A 25,331-nucleotide genomic window follows, 5' to 3' on the forward strand; every position below is an offset into this window, starting at 1 on the left:
CCACCAATATCCAGCAACTGTGCACAGCCACTGAAGAGGTGTGGGACAACATTTCACAATCAACAGCCTGATCAACTCTATGCGAATGAGATGTGTTGCACTGCATGAGGCAAATGGTGGTCACACCAGATACTGACTGGTTTTCTGATCCACACCCCTACCGTTTTTTTAAACTACCTGTGACCAACAGATGCAGATCTGTAATCCCAGTGATGTGAAGTCCATAGATTAGGGCCTATTGAACGAATTTATTTCAATTGACTGATTTCCTTATATATATATGAACTGTAACTCAGTAAAATCTTAGATATTGTTGCACGTTGCGTTTATACTTTTGTTCAGTATACAGTAGTTACAAGTGGATTATTGTAAAATTCACAGTGAGTTACTGTAGCTAATCAATTACACTCAGTGACCTGATGGTCTGGTAGGAAAGTGAGTAGTACAATTACATGGTTACTAGCTATTAGTGATGGGTCGTTTGCGAAAGAGTCGGCTCTAAGAGCCTTTTCTTGTAGGTGAATGTTGTGAGCCAATTCTATTTATAAAAATACAAAAAAACTAAGATATGAATAATCAAAAGATTTAAATGAATAGAATTAACTATTTTAAAGAATGAAAAAAAAAGTACATGTCACGTTCCTGACCTGTTTTCTTTTGTTTTGTATGTGTTAGTCGGTCAGGGCGTGAGTGTGGGTGGGCATTTCTATGTTATGTGTTTCTATGTTGGTAAATGGGTGACCTGATATGGTTCTCAATTAGAGGCAGGTGGTTTTCATCTCCTCTGATTGAGAACCATATTAAGGTAGGTGGTTTCACATTGTTTGTTTGTGGGTGATTGTCGCTGTGTCTGTGTTTATTGCACCACACGGTACTGTCTCGTCTAGTTCGTTCATTTCATTCATTCATTCATTCATGTATTCATTTTGTTCGTTCTTTCCTGTTCGTGCGTTCATTGTTTTTTATGTTCACAAGTTCAGGTCTGTTTAACGTCGTTTGTTGTTTTGTAGTTTATGCAAGTGTTTTTTTCGTGTTCGTCTTCATTAAATAAATCATTTATGTCTACATACCTCGCTGCGTGTTGGTCCGACCCATGCTCCTCATCGTCTGAGGAGGAGAACGAATATGACTGTCGTTACAGTACAGGCCTAAATGCTCAAGCGCACACATTTGTTCTGACTGTCTGCTCAGACTAACAGCCTCACCTGTTGTTCATGTCAATCAGACACGAAGTGTCAACCAATGAACCAAAGATGCGTGAGGGAGGACCGAGCCAACTCACTCACAGTCACACACTTAGCAGCCGGGGAGAGAGAGGAAGGACAGCTGTGAAGACAACAGCTGGAAAATGAGTCGGAAGCACAGTAGCATTCGGATGCATTTTAATAATGTAGACAATGTTAGAGCACAGTGTAGAATTTGCAAAAACAAAATCTCATATAAAGCTGGTTCGACGTACAACCTACACCGGCATATGCGAACTGTGCACCCAACTGTGAAGCTAGCTGTAGCAGAGCTTCAAGAAACTAGCGGGCCTGCTAGTGATAGTGGTGGAGGCATCCACTCAGTCAAGTAGGCCTACTCTGCGACCCACAGCAGTGCAGTCTTCTATGGACCAGTTTATGCCAAAGTCTATGTCTGTAGCAAAACAAGGCCAAATTGATATTGCATTGGGTAAAATGATTGCCACTGATTTCCAGCCATTTTCGATTGTGGAGGACAGAGGTTTTAGAAATTATAGCAATAGTCTAAATCCAATGTACACAAATCCAAGCAGGAAAACCCTTTCAAAATCACTTATTCCACAACTGTACAAGAGCACACAGGCTTCAGTGAGGGAAAGAGTCCAAAAAGCTACTGCAGTTTGCCTTACCACTGACTGCTGGGCATCAAGGGTAACCACTTCTTACATGTCGGTTACATGTCACTTCATTGAAGATTTTTCGATGTCTAGCTGTCTTCTGGACTGCTTTGAGTTCAGCGACAGACACACCTCAGAGAACTTGGCAGAGGAACTGTTGAGAGTGGCCAGAGAATGGCAAGTAGATGGAAAAGTGGTCTTTTGTGTTAGCGACAATGCAGCTAACATAAACAAAGCCATGAAAATGTTAAAATGGACCCATCATCCATGTCTTGCCCACACAATCAACCTGATTTGTAAGAGATGTTCTGAAGGTGATGAAGCCCACTGTGGACAAAGTGAAAGCAGCTGTGGAATACTTCCACAAGAGCAGAGTAGGTGCTGAAAAACCAAAGTCTACACAATGCCAGATGGGGATGCCTGAGCTGAGGTCTAAACAAGGCTACACTACAGGGTGGAATTCAACATTTTATATGTTGAAGCAGTTTCTTGAGTCAAAGGAGGCCATCATCTCTACCCTGGCCATTGTCAATGACCTGTTGATGCTCTGACCCAAGAGGAATAGGAGGTGGTGGAGGTGGTGTGCAGAGTCCTGGAACCCTTTGAGCAGGTCACTGTGGAGATCAGTGGAGAGAGGTACAGTAAGCAGTTATTACTAGATCATTATTTAATCCAGTTTATATATGTATAGGAGCAGTGGATGAGAATGTAAACTCAGCTAAATAAAAACGTTCTCTCACTGTCAACTGCGTTTATTTTCAGCAAACTTAACATGTGTAAATATTTGTATGAACATAACAAGATTCAATAACTGAGACATGAACTGAACAAGTTCCACAGAAATGTGACTAACAAAAATTGAATAATCTGTCCCTGAACAAAGGGGGGTCAAAATCAAAAGTAACAGTCAGTATCTGATGTGGCCACCAGCTGCATTAAGTACTGCTGTGCATCCCCTCCTCATGGACTGCACCAGATTTGCCCGTTCTTATTGTGAGATGTTACACCACTCTTCCGCCAAGGCACCTGCAAGTTCCCGGATATTTCTGGGGGGGAATGGCCTTAGCCCTCACCCTCCGATCCAACAGGTTCCAGACGTGCTCAATGGGATTGAGATCCGGGTTCTTTGCTGGCCATGGCAGAACACTGACATTCCTGTCTTGCAGGAAATCACACACAGAATGAGCAGTATGGCTGGTGGCATTGTAATGCTGGAGGGTCATGTCAGGATGAGCCTGCAGGAAGGGTACCACATGAGGGAGGAGGATGTCTTCCCTGTAACGCACAGCGTTGAGATTGCCTGCAATGACAACAATCTCAGTCCGATGATGCTGTGACACACCGCCCCAGAACATGACGGACCCTTCACCTCCAAATCGATCCCGCTCCAGAGTACAGGCCTCGGTGTAACGCTCATTCCTTTGACGATAAACGTGAATCCGACCATCACCCCTGGTGAGACAAGACCGCGACTCATCAGTGAAGAGCACTTTTTGTCAGTCCTGTCTGGTCCAGCAACGGTGGGTTTGTGCCCATAGGTGACGTTATTGCCGGTAAGGCAGGTCCTCACCAGACATCACAACAGGCCTACAAGCCCTCAGTCCAGCCTCTCTCAGCCTATTGCGGACAGTCTGAGCACTGATGGAGGGATTGTGCGTTCCTGGTGTAACTCGGGCACTTGTATGTTGCCATCCTGTACCTGTCCCGCAGGTGTGATGTTCGGATGTACCGATCCTGTGCAGGTGTTGTTACACTTGGTCTGCCACTGCGAGGACGATCAGCTGTCAGCCCTGTCTCCCTGTAACGCTTTCTTAGGCGTCTCACAGTATGGACATTGCAATTTATTGCCCTGGCCACATTTGCAGTCCTCATGCCTCCTTGCAGCATGCCTAGGGCATGTTCACGCAGATGAGCAGGAACCCTGGACATCTTTCTTTTGGTGTTTTTCAGAGTCAGTAGAAAGGCCTCTTCAGTATCCTAAGTTTTCATAACTGTGACCTTAATGGCCTACCGTCTGTAAGCTGTTAGTGTCTTAACGACCGTTCCACAGGTGCATGTTCATTAATTGTTTATGGTTCATTGAACAAGCAATGGAAAACAGTGTTAAAACCCTTTACAATGAAGATCTGTGAAGTTATTTGGATTTTTATGAATTATCTTTGAAAGACAGGGTCCTGAAAAGGGACGTTCCTTTTTATGCTGAATTTAGTATCATTAGACAAAACATGAACATGAACCTGAACTAATAAGTTACTGTTGTCTCTTTTCAGCTGTGTGACAGCCTCAAAAATCATACTCCTGTGTAAGGGTCTGCAGCGAATCACAGCCAGCCGCCAGAGAGAAGCAAATGTAACCACAGGACATGTGACAGAGTTGATGGACACCCTATGTTCATCAATGGACAGAAAGTTCCACAGAATGGAATATAATTTATACGCACTTTGTTTATATACATGAAAAAGTTAGACTTTAAATGCAAATGTTTAATAGCATTCTTTTTCATAACAAACCAATGCATTTTTAAATACATTGTGGTTAAGGTAGAGTATGATTTCATTTAATCATTTAATTAGAATTGTTTGAACACCAATCATAGTCAAACTATTGCAAACTGTTTGACTTGAAAAAATACAAAACATCTTTTTTTTTAAAGAGCCATTTGGGAGCCAAAAGAGATGGATCTTTTTGGTGAGCGGAGCCGAACGAGCCGGCTCACTGAAAAGAGCCTGAATGCCCATCACTGCTAGCTATAAATGAATTATTTTATGGTTATTTGGTGTCAGATAAAGGAATGTCAGCTTTGCAGTGCTTGAGGCGTCACTACAGACCGGGAGACCCATGAGGCGGCACACAATTGGCCCAGTGTCGTCCGGGCTAGGGGAGGGTTTGTCCGGCCGGGATGTCCTTGTCCCATCGCACTCTACCGACTCCTTGTAGTGGGCCGGGTGCCTGCAAGCTGACTTCTGTCGCCAGTTGTACGGTATTTCCTCCGACACATTGGTGCGGCTGGCTTCCGGGTTAAGCGAGCAGTGTGTCAAGAAGCTGTGCGGCTTGGCAGGGTTGTGTTTCGGAGGATGCATGGCTCTCGACCTTCGCCTGTCCCGAGTCCGTATGGGAGTTGCAGAGATGGGACTAGACTGTAACTACCGATTGGATACCACGAAAAAGGGGTAAAAGTAAAAAAATAAAAACACCTTCAAGTTGTTGTGCACATTTACTTTATTTTTCCTGCAACTTTAGGTGAAGTGCAGAAATGTATCCTTGAGCCTCCCGAGTGGCGCAGTGGTCTAAGGCACTGCCTCGCTGTGCTACTAGAGAGTATGTGTTCGAGTCCAGGCTCTGTCACAGCCGGGAGACCCATGGGTTGGCGCACAATTGGCCCAGTGTCATTAGGGTAGGGTTTAGCCGTCAGGGATGTTCTGGTCCCATCGTGCCCTAGCGACTCCTGTGGCGGGCCTGGTGAAATGCACGCTGACACGGTTGCCAGGTGTATGGTGTTTCCTCTGACACATTGGTACGACTGGCTTCTGGGTTAAGCGAGCAGTGTTTTAAGAAGCAGTATGGCTTGGCTGGGTTGTGTTTCGGAGGATGCATGGCTCTCGACCTTCGCCTCTCCCGAGTCCATACGGGAGTTGCAGCAATGGGACAAGAATGTAACTACCAATTGGATACCACGAAAAGGGGGTAAAAAAATTAAATACATTAAAAAAAAAAAATGTATTCTTGCCAATCTCCATAATATCCACAGACCTGGTGGCACAGCAGGAACTTCCAGTAGCTAGCAACCAAGAGGTTGTGAGTTCAAATCTCCAGAGTGGTTCATTCCCAAATTACAGCAATACTGTCCATTAACAGCAAATTGTTGCTGTAAAAAATGCATTAACTAGTTTTTGATTTACCATATTTTCACCGCAACTAGACAAAAGCCTCCAGGGAACCATGACATAACATTCTAAGTACGTCCCTGCAGACGCCCCTGGAACAAAACGGGAACTAGACAAAACCTGCAGGGGACCATGACTGTGTAAATTTAATGAATGTCAATTATGCCTTACAAAGTAAAATATTCTAAATTACATTTGACAACTGGGTTTTCACATGTGCTCAAATGTCACGTGTAGTGTCATGATATCACATATTGACATTTTGCATTCCATTTCACGAGATCGTGTTCTCACGTGCTAAAATGTTGTCACGTAGTTTTATGTTTTCACATGTTGCTTTACATATTGTCACATGTTATCACATTAACTTCACATGAGATCACACAAGATCACGTGTTCACATGTGAAATTCATGTGTTTTTTCTGTAATGGTATCACTCTGTTTCCCCCACAAACACACTCTGTCTGTCTGTTTCTCTGTCTCTGTCAATGCAGTCTGCAGCAGACATCCCAGGATGAATTCTTCTTCGTAGACCACAGATCACCAGTTTTCTCATCGCCAGCCCAACATGGACCAGGCAGAGGCTGTCCCAAATGACACCCTATTATTTCAAACACAAAGTCTCACCACAAACAACACACGTGCCAGCCTGGTGCCTTTCCACAGTCTTCCAAGGATCTCAGTCCATCCACACAAAGATGCATGGCATTGGCAAGCAGTTAGGCTGGTGACATCTGTTTCCCACGTATGCATAAGCATGTGCAAAACATTTGTAGGTTACAGGACAGGAGGAGTGCGCACCAGCGCATTTTACGAACTAACTATGCGAATCATGCCCCGGCCAAACTTCGAACAAGCACACTAGTGTAGGCCTAGCCCTAGCCTACAGTCCGTGCAGCTGCGCGAAAAACCGCACTGTCCAGTTTCTCACATCTGTCTTCCGTCCGGACCTTTCAATACAGCGAGATGGGTTAACAATCTGGAGGAGGGACCCTCTCATCCACTGATACCACTCTCAGCCAATGAGCAAAAGATCTTTAATCACTGTCAAGTAACTATCTTTGCCATTGGCTTGGAGCATGAAGCGGTCGCTAGGGAGCCACTCAAGCGTCGCGCTGAGCATGGTCCGGGGCTACTGTGTAGTAAACCAAGTAGAGCGAAGCGCAGCGCGAGAGTACCTGCTACATTCCACTTGCTACTTTCCACTACGCGCGGTGCGGTGAAGCAAACCCACCGCTCTTGACGCCCCTACAGTATATCTGGTGCGGTAATCTCTCTCTGTGTGCACTTGGCTACAGTTGTAGTTCCTAAAGGTGTTTGAATTCGACTCTCGTATTGGCTACCTATTTTAATTAATGTATGGGATTGCCCCATCGTTTATTTTCAAATCATTAACGTTTAATGCAAGACGTATAGTTTCTTCATGGCGTCTCAACAGCAGTCAAGAATTCAGTCGTATCTGGAGAAAAATAAAATTGGACCGCTGTTTGAGGTTAGTGCATGAATCATTTCAACTAGCATATTTCACCTGTGCATGGCATTGAATGGGACACGCATGTTTTGCTGCAAGCCTGCAATTTATCAGCATCATAAGGCTATGCTTTGGTTTCAATGTAGAAACTTAGATTGATCAAATAGCCTACATGAAAGCGCATACTATTAAATATAAAAAACTAGGTTATACATGTATGTAAATTACAAGAACCTCTCCCTGAATTGAATTGGGAAATACAGAAAGCGCACAGACAGCGCACCCCTTTCTGCCGGATAACGATCATCATCACAGATTCGATCTGCGTGCAAGATTGTAGAACGAAACCCACTCTTTGTAAATGTAGCGATTGGAAAATATCATTATACGGTAGCCAGTAGTGGTTGTCTTGTCGCATACTTTCCCTGGCTACCAAGCATGCATGTCCTGGTCGTATGCATCCGCCCCCCTATGATTAGAAAGAGAGAGATGTTTCTGAAAGGTCCGGACGGGTTTACAGGCAGCACAAAGTGGGCAATATCATTGTGTGGAGCTCTAGGTAAAAGCGGTCGGGGTAAACTGAGGTAACACACCGACACTGCGCTTGGAGGTTCCAAGCGGCACAAATGTTCACTGAAGAGAAGCAATAATGCTTTGTTTTTATAGACAAAAGCACTATTAAAAGTGAGACGTAGTCTAATAGAACGGAAGGATACATTATTAGGTAAAACGATGTAAATCATCTCACTCATCCTTCATCACAAAATGATCATTGCAATCATTCATCACAAAATGATCGTTGCAATCATTCAACACAAAATGATCATTGCATTTCACCTGCTACAGTAATGTTTGACTTGAGATCATTGCCTGTTCTACCGTTCGATCACATTAATATAGTGTACTGCATCTATATGTCTGTTTGGCTGGAGAGTGTTGTACTGTACCTAGCTACCTTTCTGTTTGTGTAGGGAGTTAATGGGGGTGCTATCGTACAGTATATAGGCTTCACCTCCATGATGACACTTTATCGATAGCCTAGCTGAGTTGGAACGTGCAGATGTGCAGAATACAGAGATAATTGCTGCAAGGCATCTGCCTGAAGGGGTATTGATTTAAGTGTGTGTGAAGTTTTGTATGTCCGTGGGGATCTGTTGTCTTCTGGTTTTCATTGGTGTCTGTTTGAATGTTGTGTATCAGTCTGAGTTGATGACAGTATTGACTACCACAGGTATACAGCTACAGATAACATTTTTCAGTAGTGCATATAGACTTCCCACTGGGCAAAGCTGGTTGAATCAACATCGTTTCAATGCCATTTCAACCAAACAATTCAATGTGATGAATTTTCACCCAACTTTTTAACTAAATCCAATGACATGGTGAAATGTTTTGTTGATTTCATGTTAGTTGACAACTCAACCAAAATTAAATCAAATTGACGTCGGTGCCCAGTCGGTAGCAGCATAATCACTGGTTTTATTCTGGTGGAATCCTCCTTTAAATATATCAGTCTGAGTTACTATAACGACAGTTGTGCCTACCACACCCCATCATGTTGGTATGATATCCCCGCTAGAAGAGTCAGTCATGCTTGCTGCATCCCAAATGGAACCCTATGTCGCGGATATGGTGCCATTTGGGACACATTGGCTCTTTCTCTAGACTGTGTTGGTATGATATCCCAGCTAGAAGAGTCAGTCCTGCTGGTTGTGTAAACGGTAGAGTCAGATGAGGGTCAGATGGGGATGAGGGTCAGATGGGGTCAGATGGGGAGATTAACCCTCAGATGCTGGGGAGACACCGACGCCGCACAAACACAGACTGTTTCTCCCGAGGCTCCTCCACACACACGCAACACAACACACACTCAGTTTTGTTACCGCAGATGGTGTGTGTGTGTTGTGTTGCGTCGGGACATGTTTTTGTGGGAGGTTAAGAGAGAGCGAGAGAAAGAGAGAGAGCGAGAGAAAGTGATACAGATAGAGAGAGACGTAGAAAAACAGAACGAGAGACAGAGAGCAATGCTTGAGCGTGTGTGCAAGTATGTATATCTGTGTGTGGTGGTTGTACATGCACAGTGTGTGTGTGTGTCCTCATGCAGGTGTGTCACAAAAATTTCTGATCAGGTCGTCCTTTCCACTGAGCTGCGAATGTAGCGCCCACACACACACACACACACACACACACACACACACACACACACACACACACACACACACACACACACACACACACACACACACACCACACACACACACACACACACACACACACACACACACACTGCATGTTAATCAGTGCTGGCTAGTATCAAAGAGTGGCCAGGCCAGCCAGCCGCACAGTGGACAGCTGCTAATGTGGGTCTATAGCTCTGTACACTCCATCTGCTCCTGCTAGCGTGATATAGAGCTATAACTCACATCACTGCTCCCTGCTAGCGTGACTATAGAGCTATAAATCACATCACTGCTCCCTGCTAGCGTGACTATAGAGCTATAAACTCACATCACTGCTCCTGCTAGCGTGACTATAGAGCTATAAACTCACATCACTGCTCCCTGCTAGCGTGACTATAGAGCTATAAACTCACATCACTGCTCCCTGCTAGCGTGACTAAGAGTATTAAATCACATAACTGCTCCCTGCTAGCGTGACTATAGAGCTGTAAACTCACATCACTGCTCCTGCTAACGTGACTATAGAGCTGTAACTCACATAACTGCTCCCTGCTAGCGTGACTATAGAGCTATAAACTCACATCACTGCTCCCTGCTAGCGTGACTATAGAGCTGTAAACTCACATACATGCTCCCTGCTAGCGTGACTATAGAGCTGTAAACTCACATACTGCTCCCTGCTAGCGTGACTATAGACTGTAAACTCACATCTGCTCCCTGCTAACGTGACTATAGAGCTGTAAACTCACATAACTGCTCCTCTGCTAGCGTGACTATAGAGCTGTAAACTCACATAACTGCTCCCTGCTAGCGTGATATAGAGCTATAAACTCCATCACTGCTCCTGCTAGCGTGACTATAAGAGCTGTACTCAATCACTGCTCCCTGCTAACGTGACTATAGAGCTGTAAATTCACATCACTGCTCCTGCTAACGTGACTATAGAGTTGTAAACTCACATCACTGCTCCTGCTAACGTGACTATAGAGCAGGGGTGTCAACTCATTCCACGGAGGGCCTAGTGTCTGCAGTTTTTGGTTTTTCCTTTCAATAAAGCCCTAGACAACCAGGTGTGGGGAGTTCCTAACTAATTAGTGATGTTAATTCATCAATCAAGTACAAGGGAGGAGCGAAAACCCGCAGACACTCGGCCCCCGTGGAATGAGTTTGACACCTGTGCTATAGAGCTTTAACTTACATCATGCTCCTGCTAGCGTGACTATACAGCTATAAACTCACATCACTGCTCCCTGCTAGCGTAGTGGCTATAGAGCTATAAACTCACATCACTGCTCCTGCTGGTGTGGCGACAATAGACCTGTAAACTCACATCACTGCTCCCTGCTGGTGTGGCGACAATAGACCTGTAAACTCACGTCACTGCTCCTGCTAGCGTAGTGACTATAGAGCGGTACACTCACAACAATTATCACTGTTAGCTTAGCGACTATAGCTCTGTACCACTCACAACAATTCTCACTGTTAGCTTGCAACTATTAGCTCTGTACACTCACAACAATTCTTACTGTTAGCTTAGCATATAAGCTCTGTACTAACATCACTGTTCCTGCTAGCGTAGCGACTCAAGCGCTGTACAGTCACATCACTGCTACAACTTACATCAATTCTAACTGCTAGCGTAGAGACTATAGCGCTGTAGACTCACATCCCTGCTCCCTGCTAGCGTAGCGACTATAGCTCTGTACACTCACATAAATTCTGACTGCTAGCCTAGATATTATAGCACTGGCAACAACTGCTCCCTGCTAGCGTAGCGACTATAGCACTATAGACTTCCGTCACTGCTCCGTGCTAGCGTAGCAACTATATCGCTGTACACTGACATCACTGCTCCGTGCTAGTGTGCGACTATAGACGTGTAGACTCACATCAATTCTGATTGCTAATGTAGCGACTATAGTGCAGTCCTGACATCACTGCTCTCTGTTAGTGCGCGACTATAGCGCTGTACACTGACATCACTGTCTCTGTTAGTGTAGCGACTATAGCGCTGTACACTGACATCACTGCTCTCTGTTAGTGTAGGACTATAGCGTGTACATGACATCACTGCTCTCTGTTAGTGTAGCGACTATAGCGCTGTACACTGACATCACTGCTCTCTGTTAGTGTAGCGACTATAGCGCTGTACACTGACATCACTGCTCTCTGTTAGTGTAGCGACTATAGCGCTGTACACTGACATCATGCTCTCTGTTAGTGTAGCGACTATAGCGCTGTAACTGACATCACTGCTTTCTGTTAGTGTAGCGACTATGCGCTGTACACTGACATCACTGCTCTCTGTTAGTGTAGCGACTATAGCGCTGTACACTGACATCACTGCTCTCTGTTAGTGTAGCGACTATGCGCTGTACACTGACATCACTGCTCTCTGTTAGTGTAGCGACTATAGCGCGTACACTGACATCACTGCTCCTGATGAGTGCAGGTATAGCGCTGTACACTGACATCATCTCTCTGTTAGTGTAGCGACTATAGCGCTGTACACTGATCACTGCTCCCTGATGACGTAGCAGGTATAGGCTGTACACTGACATCACTGCTCTCTGTTAGTGTAGCGACTATAGCGCTGTACACTGACATCACTGCTCTCTGTTAGTGTAGCGACTATAGCGCTGTACACTGACATCACTGCTCCCTGATGACGTAGCAGGTATAGCGCTGTACACTGACATCACTGCTCCCTGATGACGTAGTGACTATAGCGCTGTACACTCACATACATTCTGACTGCTAGCGTAGCGACTGTAGCGCTGTACACTCACAACAATTCTGACTGCTAGCGTAGTGACTATTGAAATGTACACTCACATCACTGCTCTTGCTAGTGTAGCGCTAAAAAAAACATTTGACTGTTAGTGTAGTGACTATAGGCTGTACACTCAAATCACTGCTCGCTGTAGCATAGTGACTATAGCTCTGTACACTAACATAGAGTTGAAGTCGGAAGTTTACATAGACCTTAGCCAAATACAGTTTTCACAATTCCTGACATTAATCCTCGTAAGAATTCCCTGTTTTAGGTCAGTTAGGATCACCACTTTATTTAGAATGTGAAATGTCAGAATATACATAGAGAGAATGATATATTTCAGATTCTATTTCTTTCATCACATTCCCAGTGGGTCAGAAGTTTACATACACTCAATTAGTATTTGTAGCATTGCCTTTAAATTGTTTAACTTGGTCAAATGTTTCGGGTAGCCTTCCACAAGCTTCCAATAAGTGGGTGAATTTTGGCCCATTCCTCCTGACAGAGCTGGTGTAACTGAGTCAGGTTTGTAGGCCTCTTTCTCGCTCACACTTTTCAGTTCTGCTCACAAATGTCTATGGGATTGAGGTCAGGCTTTGTGATGGCACTCCAATACCTTGACTTTGTTGTCTTAAGCCATGTTGCCACAACTTTGGAAGTATGCTTGGGTCATTGTCCATTTGGAAGACCCATTTGCGACCAAGCTTTAACTTCCTGACTGATGTCTTGAGATGTTGTTCATATATCCACATCATTTCCTACCTCATGATGCCATCTATTTTGTGAAGTAAACCAGTCCCTCCTGCAGCAAAAGCAACATGATGCTGCCACCCCGTGCTTCACGGTTGGGATGGTGTTCTTTAGCTTGCAAGCCTCCCCCTTTTCCTCCAAACATAACGATTTTCATTATGGCCAAACGGTTCTATTTTTGTTTCATCAGACCAGAGGACATTTCTCCAAAAAGTACGATCTTTGTCCCCATGTGCAGTTGCAAACCGTAGTTTGGCTTTTTTATGGCGGTTTGGAGTAGTGGCTTCTTCCTTGCTGAGCGGCCTTTCAGGTTATGTCGATATAAGGACTTTTTTTTACTGTGGATATAGATAGGTTTGTACCTGTTTCCTCCAGGTCTTCACAAGGTCCTTTGTGTTGTTCTTGTATTGATTTGCACTTTTTGCACCAAAGTACGTTCATCTCTAGGAGACAGAACGCGTCTCCTTCTGGTGGTATGACGGCTGCGTGGTCCCATGGTGTTTATACTTGCATACTATTGTTTGTACAGATGAACGTGGTACCTTCAGGCGTTTGGATATTACTCCCAAGAATGAATCAGACTTGTGGAGGATGTTTTTCTGAGGTCTTGGCTGATTTCTTTTGATTTTCCCATGATGTCAAGCAAAGAGGCACTGAGTTTGAAGGTAGGCCTTGAAATACATCCACAGCTACACCTCCAATTGACTCAAATGATGTCAATTAGCCTATCAGAAGCTTCTAGAGCCATGACATCATTTTCTGGAATTTTCCAAGCTGTTTAAAGGCATAGTCAACTTACTGTATGTAAACTTCTGACCCAATGGAATTGTGATATAGTGAATTATAAGTGGAATAATCTGTCTGTAAACAATTGTTGAAAAAATTACTTGTGTCATGCACAAAGTAGATGTCCTAACTGATTTGCCAAAACTATTGTTTGTTAACAAGAAATTTGTGGAGTGGTTGAAAAACGAGTTTTATTGACTCCAAACCTAAGTGTATGTAAACTTCCGACTTCAACTGTACCTTCTGACACTCGCATCAATTCTGACTCAGACAAACAGACCTGCCTGGCTGTCATTATGAGAGACACCCTCTCTCGGTCTCTTTGCATTTTTTCTCTTTCTTCTTTATCTTTCGCTCTGTTTATCTCTCCCTTTACCTCTTTATCTCTGTTTCTTACCTCTCTCGTTTTCTATCTCTATTTCTCGACACTCATTGCTCTCTCTCACTCTCTGTGACATGATGAGTGAATATAGAGTTCATATGCGGTGAAAGGAAGACATGAAACCCAGCGTACCTATCAGAAATGATTAAAGAGATGGGTATGTGTCTAGGTGTTTGCACCCTTAACGGAGTTGCCAACAACCGGATGCATCCGGTTTTCAAGGATACAGCTAATTCAATTTAGCTTCCTTTTCTCCTGAAAACCGAATGTGCCAACTCCGCTCAGGCGTTTATTTTGTGCCTGCTACGTTAGGTTAAGGTGTTTGTAGCAGATTCCCTTGAAAGCTGAGTTTGTAGCTGATTCCCAAACAGGCTTTTGTCATATGGATCCCCCAGTGTTCAGTAAAATGCATCGAAGACTGAGGATGCGTACCAAAATGGCACCCTATTCAAATCAGATTTTATTGGTCACCTACACATATTTAGCAGATGTTATTGCGGATGTAGCGAAATGCTTGTGTTCCTAGCTCCAACAGTGCGGTAGTATCTAACAATTCACAACAATACACACAAATCTCAAAGTAAAAGAATGGAATTAAGAAACACGTAAATATTAGGGCTAGCAATGTCTGAGTGGAATTGACTAAAATAAAGTATATACACATGAAATTAGTAAAACAGCATGTAAACATTATTAAAGTGACCAGTGATTCCATGTCTATGTACATAGGGCAGCAGCCTCTAAGGTGCAGTGTTGAGTAACTGGGTGGTAGCCGACTAGTGATCGCAATTTAACATTCTGAGGGCCTTGAGATAGAAGCTGGATGATGTCGGAGTGTACAGGCCGTGCCTCGGGTGGTTGATGTCCTTGATGATTGCAGGCGGTGCAGTTGCCGTACCAGGCGGTGATACAGCCCGACAGGATGCTCTCAATTGTACATCTGTAAAAGTTTGTGAGAGTCTTAGGGGCCAATCCGAATTTCTTCAGCCTCCTGAGGCTCTGTGTGGGTGAACCATTTCAGACTGTCAGTGATGTGTACGCCGAGGAACTTTAAGCTTTTCACCTTCTCCACTGCGGTCCCATTGATGTGATTAGGGAGGTGATCTCTCTGTTGTCTCCTGAAGTGCATGATCAGCACCTTTGTTTTGTTGACTTTGAGGGAGAGGTTATTTTCCTGGCATCACTCCACCAGGGCCCTCACCTACTCCCTGTAGGCTGTCTCGCCATTGTTGGTAATCAGGCCTACTGTTGTGTCATCTGCAAACTTGACGATTGAGTATGAGGCGTGCGTGGCCACGCAGTCATGGGTGAACAGGGAGTACAAGAGGGGGCTGTGCACGTACCCTTGTGGGGCCCCTCTGTTGACGATTACTGTAGTGGAGGTGTTGTTTTTTTACCTTCATCACCTGGGGGCGGCCCGTCAGGAAGTCCAGGACCTAGTTGCATAGGGCGGGGTTCAGACGCAGGGCCCCGGGCTTAATGATGAGCTTGGAGGCTACTATGATGTTGAAGGCTGAGCTATAGTCAATGAACAGCTAAATGCCTTTTATGATCGCTTTGAGGCAAGCAACACTGAAGCATGCATGAGATCACCGGCTGTTCCGGACGACTGTGTGATCAGCTCTCCGTAGCTGATGTGAGCAAGACCTTTAAGCATGTCAACATTCACAAGGCTGCGGGGCCAGACGGATTACCAGGACGTTTACTCAGAGCATGCACGGACCAACTGGCAAGTGTCTTCACTGACATTTTCAACCTCTCCCGAGTCTACAATCCCTACATGTTTCAAGCAGACCACCATAGTCCCTGTGCCCAGAAAAGCGAAGGTAAACTGCCTAAATGACTATCGCCCCGTAGCACTCACGTTGGTAGCCATGAAGTGCTTTGAAAGGCTGGTCATGACGCACATCAACACCATCATCCCAGAAACCCTAGACCCACTCCACTCCACATCACATACCCCCCCCCCCCCCAACAGATCCACAGATGACGCAATCTCAATCGCACTCCACACTGCCCTTTCCCACCTGGACAAAAGGAACACCTATGTGAGAATGCTATTCATTGACTACAGCTCAGCATTCATCTCCATCGTGCACACAAAGCTCATCAGTTTCTAAGGACCCTGGGACTAAACACCTCCCTCTGCAACTGGATCCTGGACTTCCTGACGGGCCACCCCAGGTGGTAATGGTAGGCAGCAACACATCTGCCACGCTGGACTACAGGAAAAGGAGGGCCGAACAGGCCCCCATTAACGTTGATGGGGCTGTAGTGGAGCGGGTCGAGAGTTTCAAGTTCCTTGGAGTCCACATCACCAACAAACAATCATGATCCAAACACACCAAGACAGTCATGAAGAGTGCACCACAACACCTTTTCCCCCTCAGGAGACTGAAAAGATTTGGCATGGGTCCACAGATCCTCAAAAAGTTCTACAGCTGCACCATTTAGAGCATATCACCGCCTGGTATAGCAACTGCTCGGCATTAGACCGTAAGGTGCTACAGAAGTTAGTGCGTACGGCCCAGAACATCACTGGGACCAAGCTTCCTGTCATCCAGGACCTATATACTAGGTGGTGTCAGGAAGGTCCAAAAAATTGTAAAAGACTCCAGTCACCCAAGTCTTAGACTTTTCTCTCTGCTACAGCACAGCAAGCGGTACCGGAGCGTCAAGTCTAGGTCCAAAAGGCTCCTTAACAGCTTCTAACCCCAAGCCATAAGACTACTGACTAACAATTAATCGAAAGGCCACCCGGATATCTACATTGATTGCGATTGCATCATCTGTGGATCTATTGGGGTGGTATGCAAATTGAAGTGGGTCTAGGATGTCAGGTAAGGTGGAGGTGATAAGATCCTTAACTAGCCTCTCAAAGCACTTCATGATGACAGAAATTACTGCTTCGGGGCGATAGTCATTTAGTTCAGTTACCTTTGCCGGGCCCGTAGGGCTCTGGCCCAAAGTAGCGCTATTATATAGGCAATAGGGTGTGGCCATTCCACGATAATGGAATTATGCTGAGAATCCGATTGTTCACTTTAAAAGTGTAATGCAAACAAACACATCTGTGGACGTTGAAATCAAGGCCCGTCTGGACCGGCCCAAAAAACCACATCTGTGGACGTTGAAATCAAGGCCAGGGCTGACTGACAAAAATGTAAACTACTTTTCAACGTCCATGGACGTCCGGTGTCGGTCGGTGCTCAGTGGGTGCGGATGCTGGTTACAGTAAATGGAAAGAGAGGGGGCTTATGGGTAGGTGTCAGTAGGAGCCCGGAGATGTAACATAACTGGAGAGAGATAATAGAGGCAGAGAGAGGGAGGTGTTTTCCAGATTGTTTAAACACGCACGCTTTGACCGCCAGACGACAGAAAGAGAAAGAAATCAGTTATCAGCTGAACATAACAGTATGCCAGCGGAAGGGAGGACAGTAGCAGGTGGTCAACTGTGGTTTGTGACTATTATGATTTCCCATTGTAGCGTATTAAATTGCTGTAATTTCATTACAGATTTTTCCTTTAACTCTGTTAATTTGTAATTCGTTTAAAAAAATCGTTAAATCGTTTTAATCACTTATAAAATGTTTTATGAATAATTTCTTATCAGTAAAAACGCTATAACTAATTGGCAGGTCTACCTTTACATGTCACTTCTTGTCTGTCTCTACTTCCTGGTGAGGTAGAGACATCATAAAATATCTTAAAGCTACGTGAGTTTATGGTGGCAAAAATAAAAGGCAGGAAGCAATGTTCCTTAAACTTAAAGAAGGCAAATCATTTCTCCAAAACGAAATACACGTGTTGATATTAGTTGACAAAGGTATTTACTTCAACATTATTGTGTGTTGAAGTATTTCTAATACCTTTTAAATAGTCTTTTCTGGTTGATGTTCTCTAAGACCATCTGTTGGACCAGAAATCAAAGCCATTAATTACAATGTTTAAAAATGTTTGCCTTCATTTCCCGAAAATATAGACTCTTAGTTTTTTTTACATCCAATTTGACATACTCCTATGAACTTCACATGTTGGTGCTCATGGGTAAATTTACATGGACATGACCAGTGCCATTCGGGACATAGACTCTGATATGATCAAGAAGCATGTGTCATGTCAACACACCTTACAGAATTCTGTGAATGTAGTGTATGAGTACATGTGTGTCTGCGTGTGTGTGTCGTCTTGGGCCTTTGCTGTGTCCCGTAGCACAGAATGTATCCGACTGGCATTTTGATGAGAAAGCCTATCTCTATTTCACTACTGTTGTTTTATTGTTATAAATGGTTTTCTTTAGGAAGACTCCTGTCCTGGCTCGCTACACTCCAACGCTACAGTAACATGTGCCAACAGTGTCATTTTAACCATGTCTGTTTACAGGACATTGCACAAGTTATTGATTGTGACTTGGAGTTATAGGAGGGTATTTCATGAAAGAAAGACTTGGTTTTATGTCTCTTTTAGGTGTGTTGTTTCTGCCTCTCTCTCTGTTTCTCTCTCTGTTTCTCTCACTCTCTCTCTCTGTGTTTCCCTCTCTCAGAACTTTGGACTTTACTGTGCCCAGGGAATCCAGGGTATTGATTGTGGCTTGCAGGAGGGTATTTCATGATAAGGGCTGGTTGCATTTGTGTCTCTCTGAGTTGTGTGTGTGTGTGTGTTTGTGTGTGTGTGCATGTGTGTGTGGCTCTAAGGTGTGTTGTAGGAATATGACCCACCCCCCCTCCTCCTTGGTCTCCACGTCAACCCCACAATGAGGTCATCCTGTGTTCAGTATGCATGTACAGTAGGCAGTAGACTCCACCTGAAAGATGGTCCCCGCCTTCATTGTTCTCTTTCTCCCTCCCTCTCTCTTGTTCTTTCTCTCCCTCGCTCTCACTTTCTTTCATTCTCTTTCTCTCTCTTCTTCGCCCCCTCTCGCTATCTTTCCCCTTCTCTCTCTTGCTCTCTCTCCCCCTTCCTCCCTCTTTCTCTCTCCCTTTCTCTCTCCCTTTCAATTCAATTCAATTTGCTTTATTGGCATGACGTTACAACGTACATATTGCTAAAGCTTACTTTGGAGATTTACAATATTAACATCATTAAAATAACAATAATCAATATTGTCAACGGGACAACAGTAACTACAATCTCTCTCAGAGTAGATGTTGGAGGAGTGCAGTGATATTTAAACGGTCATTTATCCATCTCGACCCTGTCAAAATCAATGGCTGTAACTAGTGATACAGTATGTACTCTATGTAATCCACCTGCGTCATGATTCAAATATGTGTCCCAAAATGGCCACCTATTTCTAATAGAGGGCTCTGGTCAAAAGGAGTGTATTATATATGGATCAAGGTACCATTCGGGACACATCCCCAAGTGTCTCTTCAAGGTTATTAAAGAATGTTTGGAATATGTGTGATGCTATGGACATAAATAACACTCTGACTTGTCAATGACTGAGCTCATCTGGCAGATCTAGCGCTATAGGAATGGCAAGGTAGACGAACAACGTTCATTGAGCTATAACTCAAGTATAGCTATAAAGGCCCGTGTGTCAGTTTCAATATTTGTGAGTCAACTCATCGGTATTTGCTCTCAACTAATACAACTGTTACTTGAAATGACCCTGTCAACCGTATAATTGAATATTACACTAAAATATTGAAAAGGTGAGAAGGTATTTGTCTAAACAATACCTTCCAAAACTTGGAGCTCCACTCCAGAATAATTGTGGAAATTCAACTATTAATTATATGCCATGGCATATTCCCGCCTGTCCTTTGGGAGAATGAGCTACTAGTCTCTTCCAATCAAACACCTACTCTTCCCAATTATTTAGCAGTCACTAAATGTTCTCTCAGAGCTCTTATATGACACCCACTATTATTTATATTTCCACTGTACAATTTAATTGATGCATGAAAAGGAAAAGGGCCGACTGTATATGAAGGTTAAGTCCCAAATGTCACCCTATTCCATATATAGTGCACTACTTTTGACTAGATCCCTATTGGCCCTGGTCAAAAGTAGTGCACTGTTAGGGAATGGGGTCCCAATTAGGTGGCAGAGTAAGTAGTGAAATGGGAGGGTGGATAAAAGGTGTTAGGCTTTGGTTCTGTGTGTCTGAAACTTGGAAATATAATGGTTCCTACCATGATCTGTCAATCAAATCCATCCAATTAGGTCACCTCGGGTTTTATGTTTAAATAGAGGGATTGTTATAAATAGATGATACAATAGAGGAAACAGAAAGCACTGAACATTGCCAATTCCCCAGAGAACGTTGGCTTTGCCTCTTAGTTTGTTTCACTGGTGAAGTCTTCTTAATGAGATAAACTGTACATGTTTCAGTGAATGGGATTTAGCTGTAAGCTTTAGGGTGTGTCCCAAATTGCACACTATTCCTTTCATAGTGCACTACTTTTGACCAAAGCCTGTAGGGAATAGGGTGCCATTTGAGACACAGCCTACAGTTCTGTTCAGTTATCCCCAGGAGGAAGCGTCTCCTTAATGAATGACTGTGTTTATCAGGGAAAGTTTTACTAGCCTCAGGACACGGACAATGCAAATGTGTAGCTGACAGAAAACTTGAATCTTTTGGAAATAAATACTTAATTATCTATCGAGAACTAAAGTCTTGTTCTGTTCATTGTTGAACTCGCAATGAACGTTCACACTTTCCACTGACTTCCCATTTTTCATTTCCTTTTAGATGATTTAATGTATTTAATTGTGATGCATTGCAGTAGATTCTACAACATCAGCATTATAGCAACCCATGAACACGAGTAGCATGAGTATGAACCACACACACACACACACACACACACACACACACACACACACACACACAATCATCACACCACACACCAACACATAACACAGTCAGAGTAAACAACATGTAGCATTAACTGTATTGAATGTGGATTTGATCCTACAGTAGTTTGCAGTTCCCAAGAAAATAGTGTACCCACATCCCTGACAGGGTTCAAGGGATTCGATACTCTCATCTCCACTCTAACCTCATCTCTGTTCAGTTGTACTACATTGTGTGTGTGTGTGTTTGTGTGTGTGTGTGCTCAGCATCTCCAGGGTCCCAACAAACACAGCTCTATAAAGAGGTCACTCAGAGTAACAGCATCACTCTCTGACCTCTATTGATCTTCTGCTTTTCTGGGTAACTGACAGGAGGCAGAGAGAGCGAGTGTGTGTGTGAGAAAGTGGGTTTGGCTGTGAAGCCCACAGGTTGTACTTTATGCTGCTTATGCTACACTACACTCGGGGAAAAAAGGGGATATCTAGAACCTGAAAAGGGTTCTCTGGCTGTCCCCATAGGAGTACCCTTTTGGAACCCTTTTTTCTAAGAGTGTACTCTGTTAGTGATCCATAGCATAGACTGATCAGTCACTGAGTAAGTTTACATACGCAGTAATACTTTGATATTAATCTGATTATGGCAGTAGGCAATAGTCATGTAAACACCTTACTCTGCTTATCTTAATAAATGAATCACTAGTCACTTTATACAATGGCACTTTAAATAATGGCACTTTAAAAATGTTTACATATCTTACATTACTCATATCACATGTATATACTGTATTTTATACCACCTATTGCACCTTGCCTATCGCTCATCCATGTACTTATATGTACATATTCTCATTCACCCCTTTAGATTTGTGTGTATTAGGTAGTTGTTGGGGAACTGTTAGATTACTTGTTAGATATTACTGCACTGTCAGAACTAGAAGCAGAAGCATTTTTTCTATACTCGCATTCAAATCTGCTAACCATGTGTATGTGACCAATGCCATTTGATTTGATCGGCGTAAGGTCAAAATCGAAGTAAGCATTCCAGCGGTGTATTTGATCTGCGAATGTGCCAGCACCAGCCAAGGAGCCTCTCTCATTAGCGCCAATGAAGTGAGTTCGGAACAACTGAACGTCTTAGAAGTAGTTTTCACATAGAAACTGTATATGTTCAAACTCAGAATCAAATATGCTTCCAAAAATAACATGATCCCTGTAGTAGAACGTTTGTTTTGATTGCCGATTTCCTGCATTTATCAGAGTCCCATCAGGTAGCCTGATTTCAGATGTGTCCATGTAAACAGCATTATTAGGGGCATCGTTCGTCTTGCAAAGTATGTGAACGTTTTAATGTAACTATTCAATTCATCTGACTATCCACAATAATCACATTATTGTGTGCATGGAATCATACTCACTGTGTGAGTTAGTGGGACAAGAGTCGGGATTGGGTATGCGGTACTCCTCCCGATAGAGGTTGTTTATGCTGCTTACTCTTCACACATTTGTTGCTGATCCGTACTGTTTGTGTTCGGGGAAAGAGGTTGGCAGTAAATTGGGATTGGGGTGGGAGAGATGTTCCAGTACCTTTTGGATGAATAACACACAATCAGACAGTGGCCATAGAATATTTAATTCATAACTGCATGACTGCAATGGCCAGGCACGACTCCAACACCATCACCAGGACAACAACCTCTCCCTCAATGTGAGCAAGACAAAGGAGCTGATCGTGGCCTACAGGAAAAGGCGGGGCTGTAGTGGAGTGGGTCGAGAGTTTTATGTTTCCTGGTGTCCACATCACCAACGAACTCTCATGGTCCAAACATACCAAGACAGTTGTGAAGAGGGCACGGCAGAACCTTTTTCCCCTCAGGAGACTGAAAAGATTTGGCATGGGTCCCCATATACCTAAAAGGTTCTACAGCTGCACCATCGAGAACATCCTGACCGGTTGCATCACCGTCTGGTATGGCGACTGCTAGGCATCTGAATGTAAGGCCTATATACTAGGCGGTGTCAGAGGAAAGCCCATAGAATTGTCCGAGACTCCAGTCACCCAAGTTATAGACTGTTTTCTCTGCTATCGCATGGCAAGCGATACCGGAGCACCAAGTCTGGGACCAAAAGGCTCCTCAACAGCTTCAACCCCCAAGCCATAAGACTGCTGAATAATTAATACAATTGCCACCAGACAATTTACATTGACCCTCCCCTTATCTATGCATAGTCACTTCACCCCCACCTACATGTACAAATTACCTCAACTAACTTGTACCCCCGCACACTGACTCGGTACTGGTGCCTCCTGTATATGGCCTCGTTATTCTTATTGTGTTACTTTTTATTATTACTTTTCATTTTAGTCTACTTGGTAAATATTTTCTTAACCAACAATGCAGTTCAAGAAGAGTTAACTTCTTGCGGATCATTGCGACGCTACCGTCCCACCTGGCCAACATCCGGTGAAATTGCAGAGCGCCAAATTCAAATGACAAAAATCATAATATTAAACATTCATGAAAATAGAAGTGTTATACATCAGTTAAAAGCTTAACTTCTTGTTAATCCAGCCGCTTTGTCAGATTTCAAAAAGGCTTTCTGGCGAAAGCACACTACATAACAATGGTCCTTTTGTTCGATAAAGTCCTTCTTTATATCCCAAAAAAATAKGTTTCATTGGCGCGCTTGACTCAGTAATCCACCGGTTTCCCTCATTCAAAATGCATACAAATGAATCCCGCAAGTTACCAATAAACTTCTTCCAAACATATCAAACAACGTTCCTAATCAATCCTCAGGTACTCTAATATGTAAATAAACAATACAATTTAAGAATAAGAAGAATTAAGAATACCGGAGACCATTACCGGAGATAAATAACGAAGTGCACGCCCTCACCGTAACGCGCAACAAACACTACAGCCTAAATGGGAGCCACTTAGAAAAACTACAAATTCTAGCTAATTTTTCAAAAAACAAGCCTGAAACTCTTTCTAAAGACTGTTGACATCTAGTGGAAGCCCTAGGAACTGCAATCTGGGAGGTRTTCCTTTTATATTCCCATTCCCAGCCATTGTAATCAGTGGTGAGCTGGAAAAACATTTATCTGGATGGATTGTCTTCGGGTTCTCACCTGCCATATCAGTTCTATTATACTCATAGACATTATTTTAACGGTTTTGGAAACTTCAGAGTGTTTTCTATCCAATACTACCAATTCTATGCATATCCTAGCTTCTGGGCCTGAGTAACAGGCAGTTTACTTTGGGCACCTCATTCATCCAAACTTCCGATTACTGCCCCCTAGCCCGAAGAAGTTAAGGGCTTGTAAGTAAGCATTTCATGGTAAAGTCTACACTTGTTGTATTTGGCGCATGTGACAAATAAAGTTTGATATGATTTGATCATCAAGTTTGCCGATAACACAACAGTGGTAGGCCTGATCACCGACAACGACGAGACAGCCTATAGGGAGGAGGTCGGAGACCTGGCCGTGTGGTGCCAGGACAACAACCTCTCCCTCAACGTGATCAAGACAAAGGAGATGATTGTGGACTACAGAAAAAGGAGGACCGAGCACGCGGTCCACTCYGGGATTTAGGAATATTGTATGTTGGATGCAGGGTCCACTGAGGGATCAAGGAATATTGTATGTTGGATGCAGGGTCCACTGAGGGATTTAGGAACATGGTATGTTGGATGCAGGGTCCACTACTGAGGGAATTTTAGGAACAGGTATGTTGGATGGCAGGGTCCACTGAGGGATTTAGGAACATGGTATGTTGGATGCAGGGTCCACTGAGGGATTTAGGAACATGGTATGTTGGATGCAGGGTCCACTGAGGGATTTAGGAACATGGTATGTTGGATGCAGGGTCCACTGAGGGATTTAGGAACATGGTATGTTGGATGCAGGGTCACTGAGGGATTTAGGAACATGGTATGTTGGATGCAGGGTCCCTGAGGGATTTAGGAACATGGTATGTTGGATGCAGGGTCCCTGAGGGATTTAGGACATGGTATGTTGGATGCAGGGTCCTGAGGGATTTAGGAACATGGTATGTTGATGCAGGGTCCATAGGGATTTAGGAACATGGTATGTTGGATGCAGGTCCACTGAGGGATTTAGGAACATGGATGTTGAGTGCAGGGTCCCATGAGGGATTTAGAAGAATGGTATGTTGGATGCAGGGTCCTTGAGGGATTTAGGAACATGGTATGTTTGGATGCAGGGTCCACTGAGGGATTTAGGAACATGGTATGTTGGATGCAGGGTCACTGAGGGATTTAGGAACATGGTATGTTGGATGCAGGGTCCACTGAGGGATTTAGGAACATGGGTATGTTGATGCAGGGTCACTGAGGATAAGGAACATGGTATGTTGGATGCAGGGTCCACTGAGGGATTTAGGGACATGGTAGTTGGATGCAGGGTT

The 25,331-nt window shown here is 43.9% G+C and overlaps 1 protein-coding gene across 1 annotated transcript in view; it reads left to right on the forward strand.

Annotated features, from left to right (window-relative positions):
- The first annotated feature begins 6,930 nt into the window (after nucleotides 1-6,930).
- LOC111953887 (uncharacterized protein C8orf34 homolog) overlaps nucleotides 6,931-25,331 on the forward strand; it is a 34,752-nt gene continuing 16,351 nt past the window's right edge. The window contains exon 1 of the mRNA XM_070435679.1: nucleotides 6,931-7,238. Coding sequence (XP_070291780.1) covers nucleotides 7,170-7,238 — 69 coding nt within the window. The 5' untranslated portion in view covers nucleotides 6,931-7,169. The remainder of the gene's footprint in view (nucleotides 7,239-25,331) is intronic.

This window comes from Salvelinus sp. IW2-2015, linkage group LG27 (assembly GCF_002910315.2).
Source record: "Salvelinus sp. IW2-2015 linkage group LG27, ASM291031v2, whole genome shotgun sequence".
NCBI lineage: Eukaryota > Metazoa > Chordata > Actinopteri > Salmoniformes > Salmonidae > Salvelinus > Salvelinus sp. IW2-2015.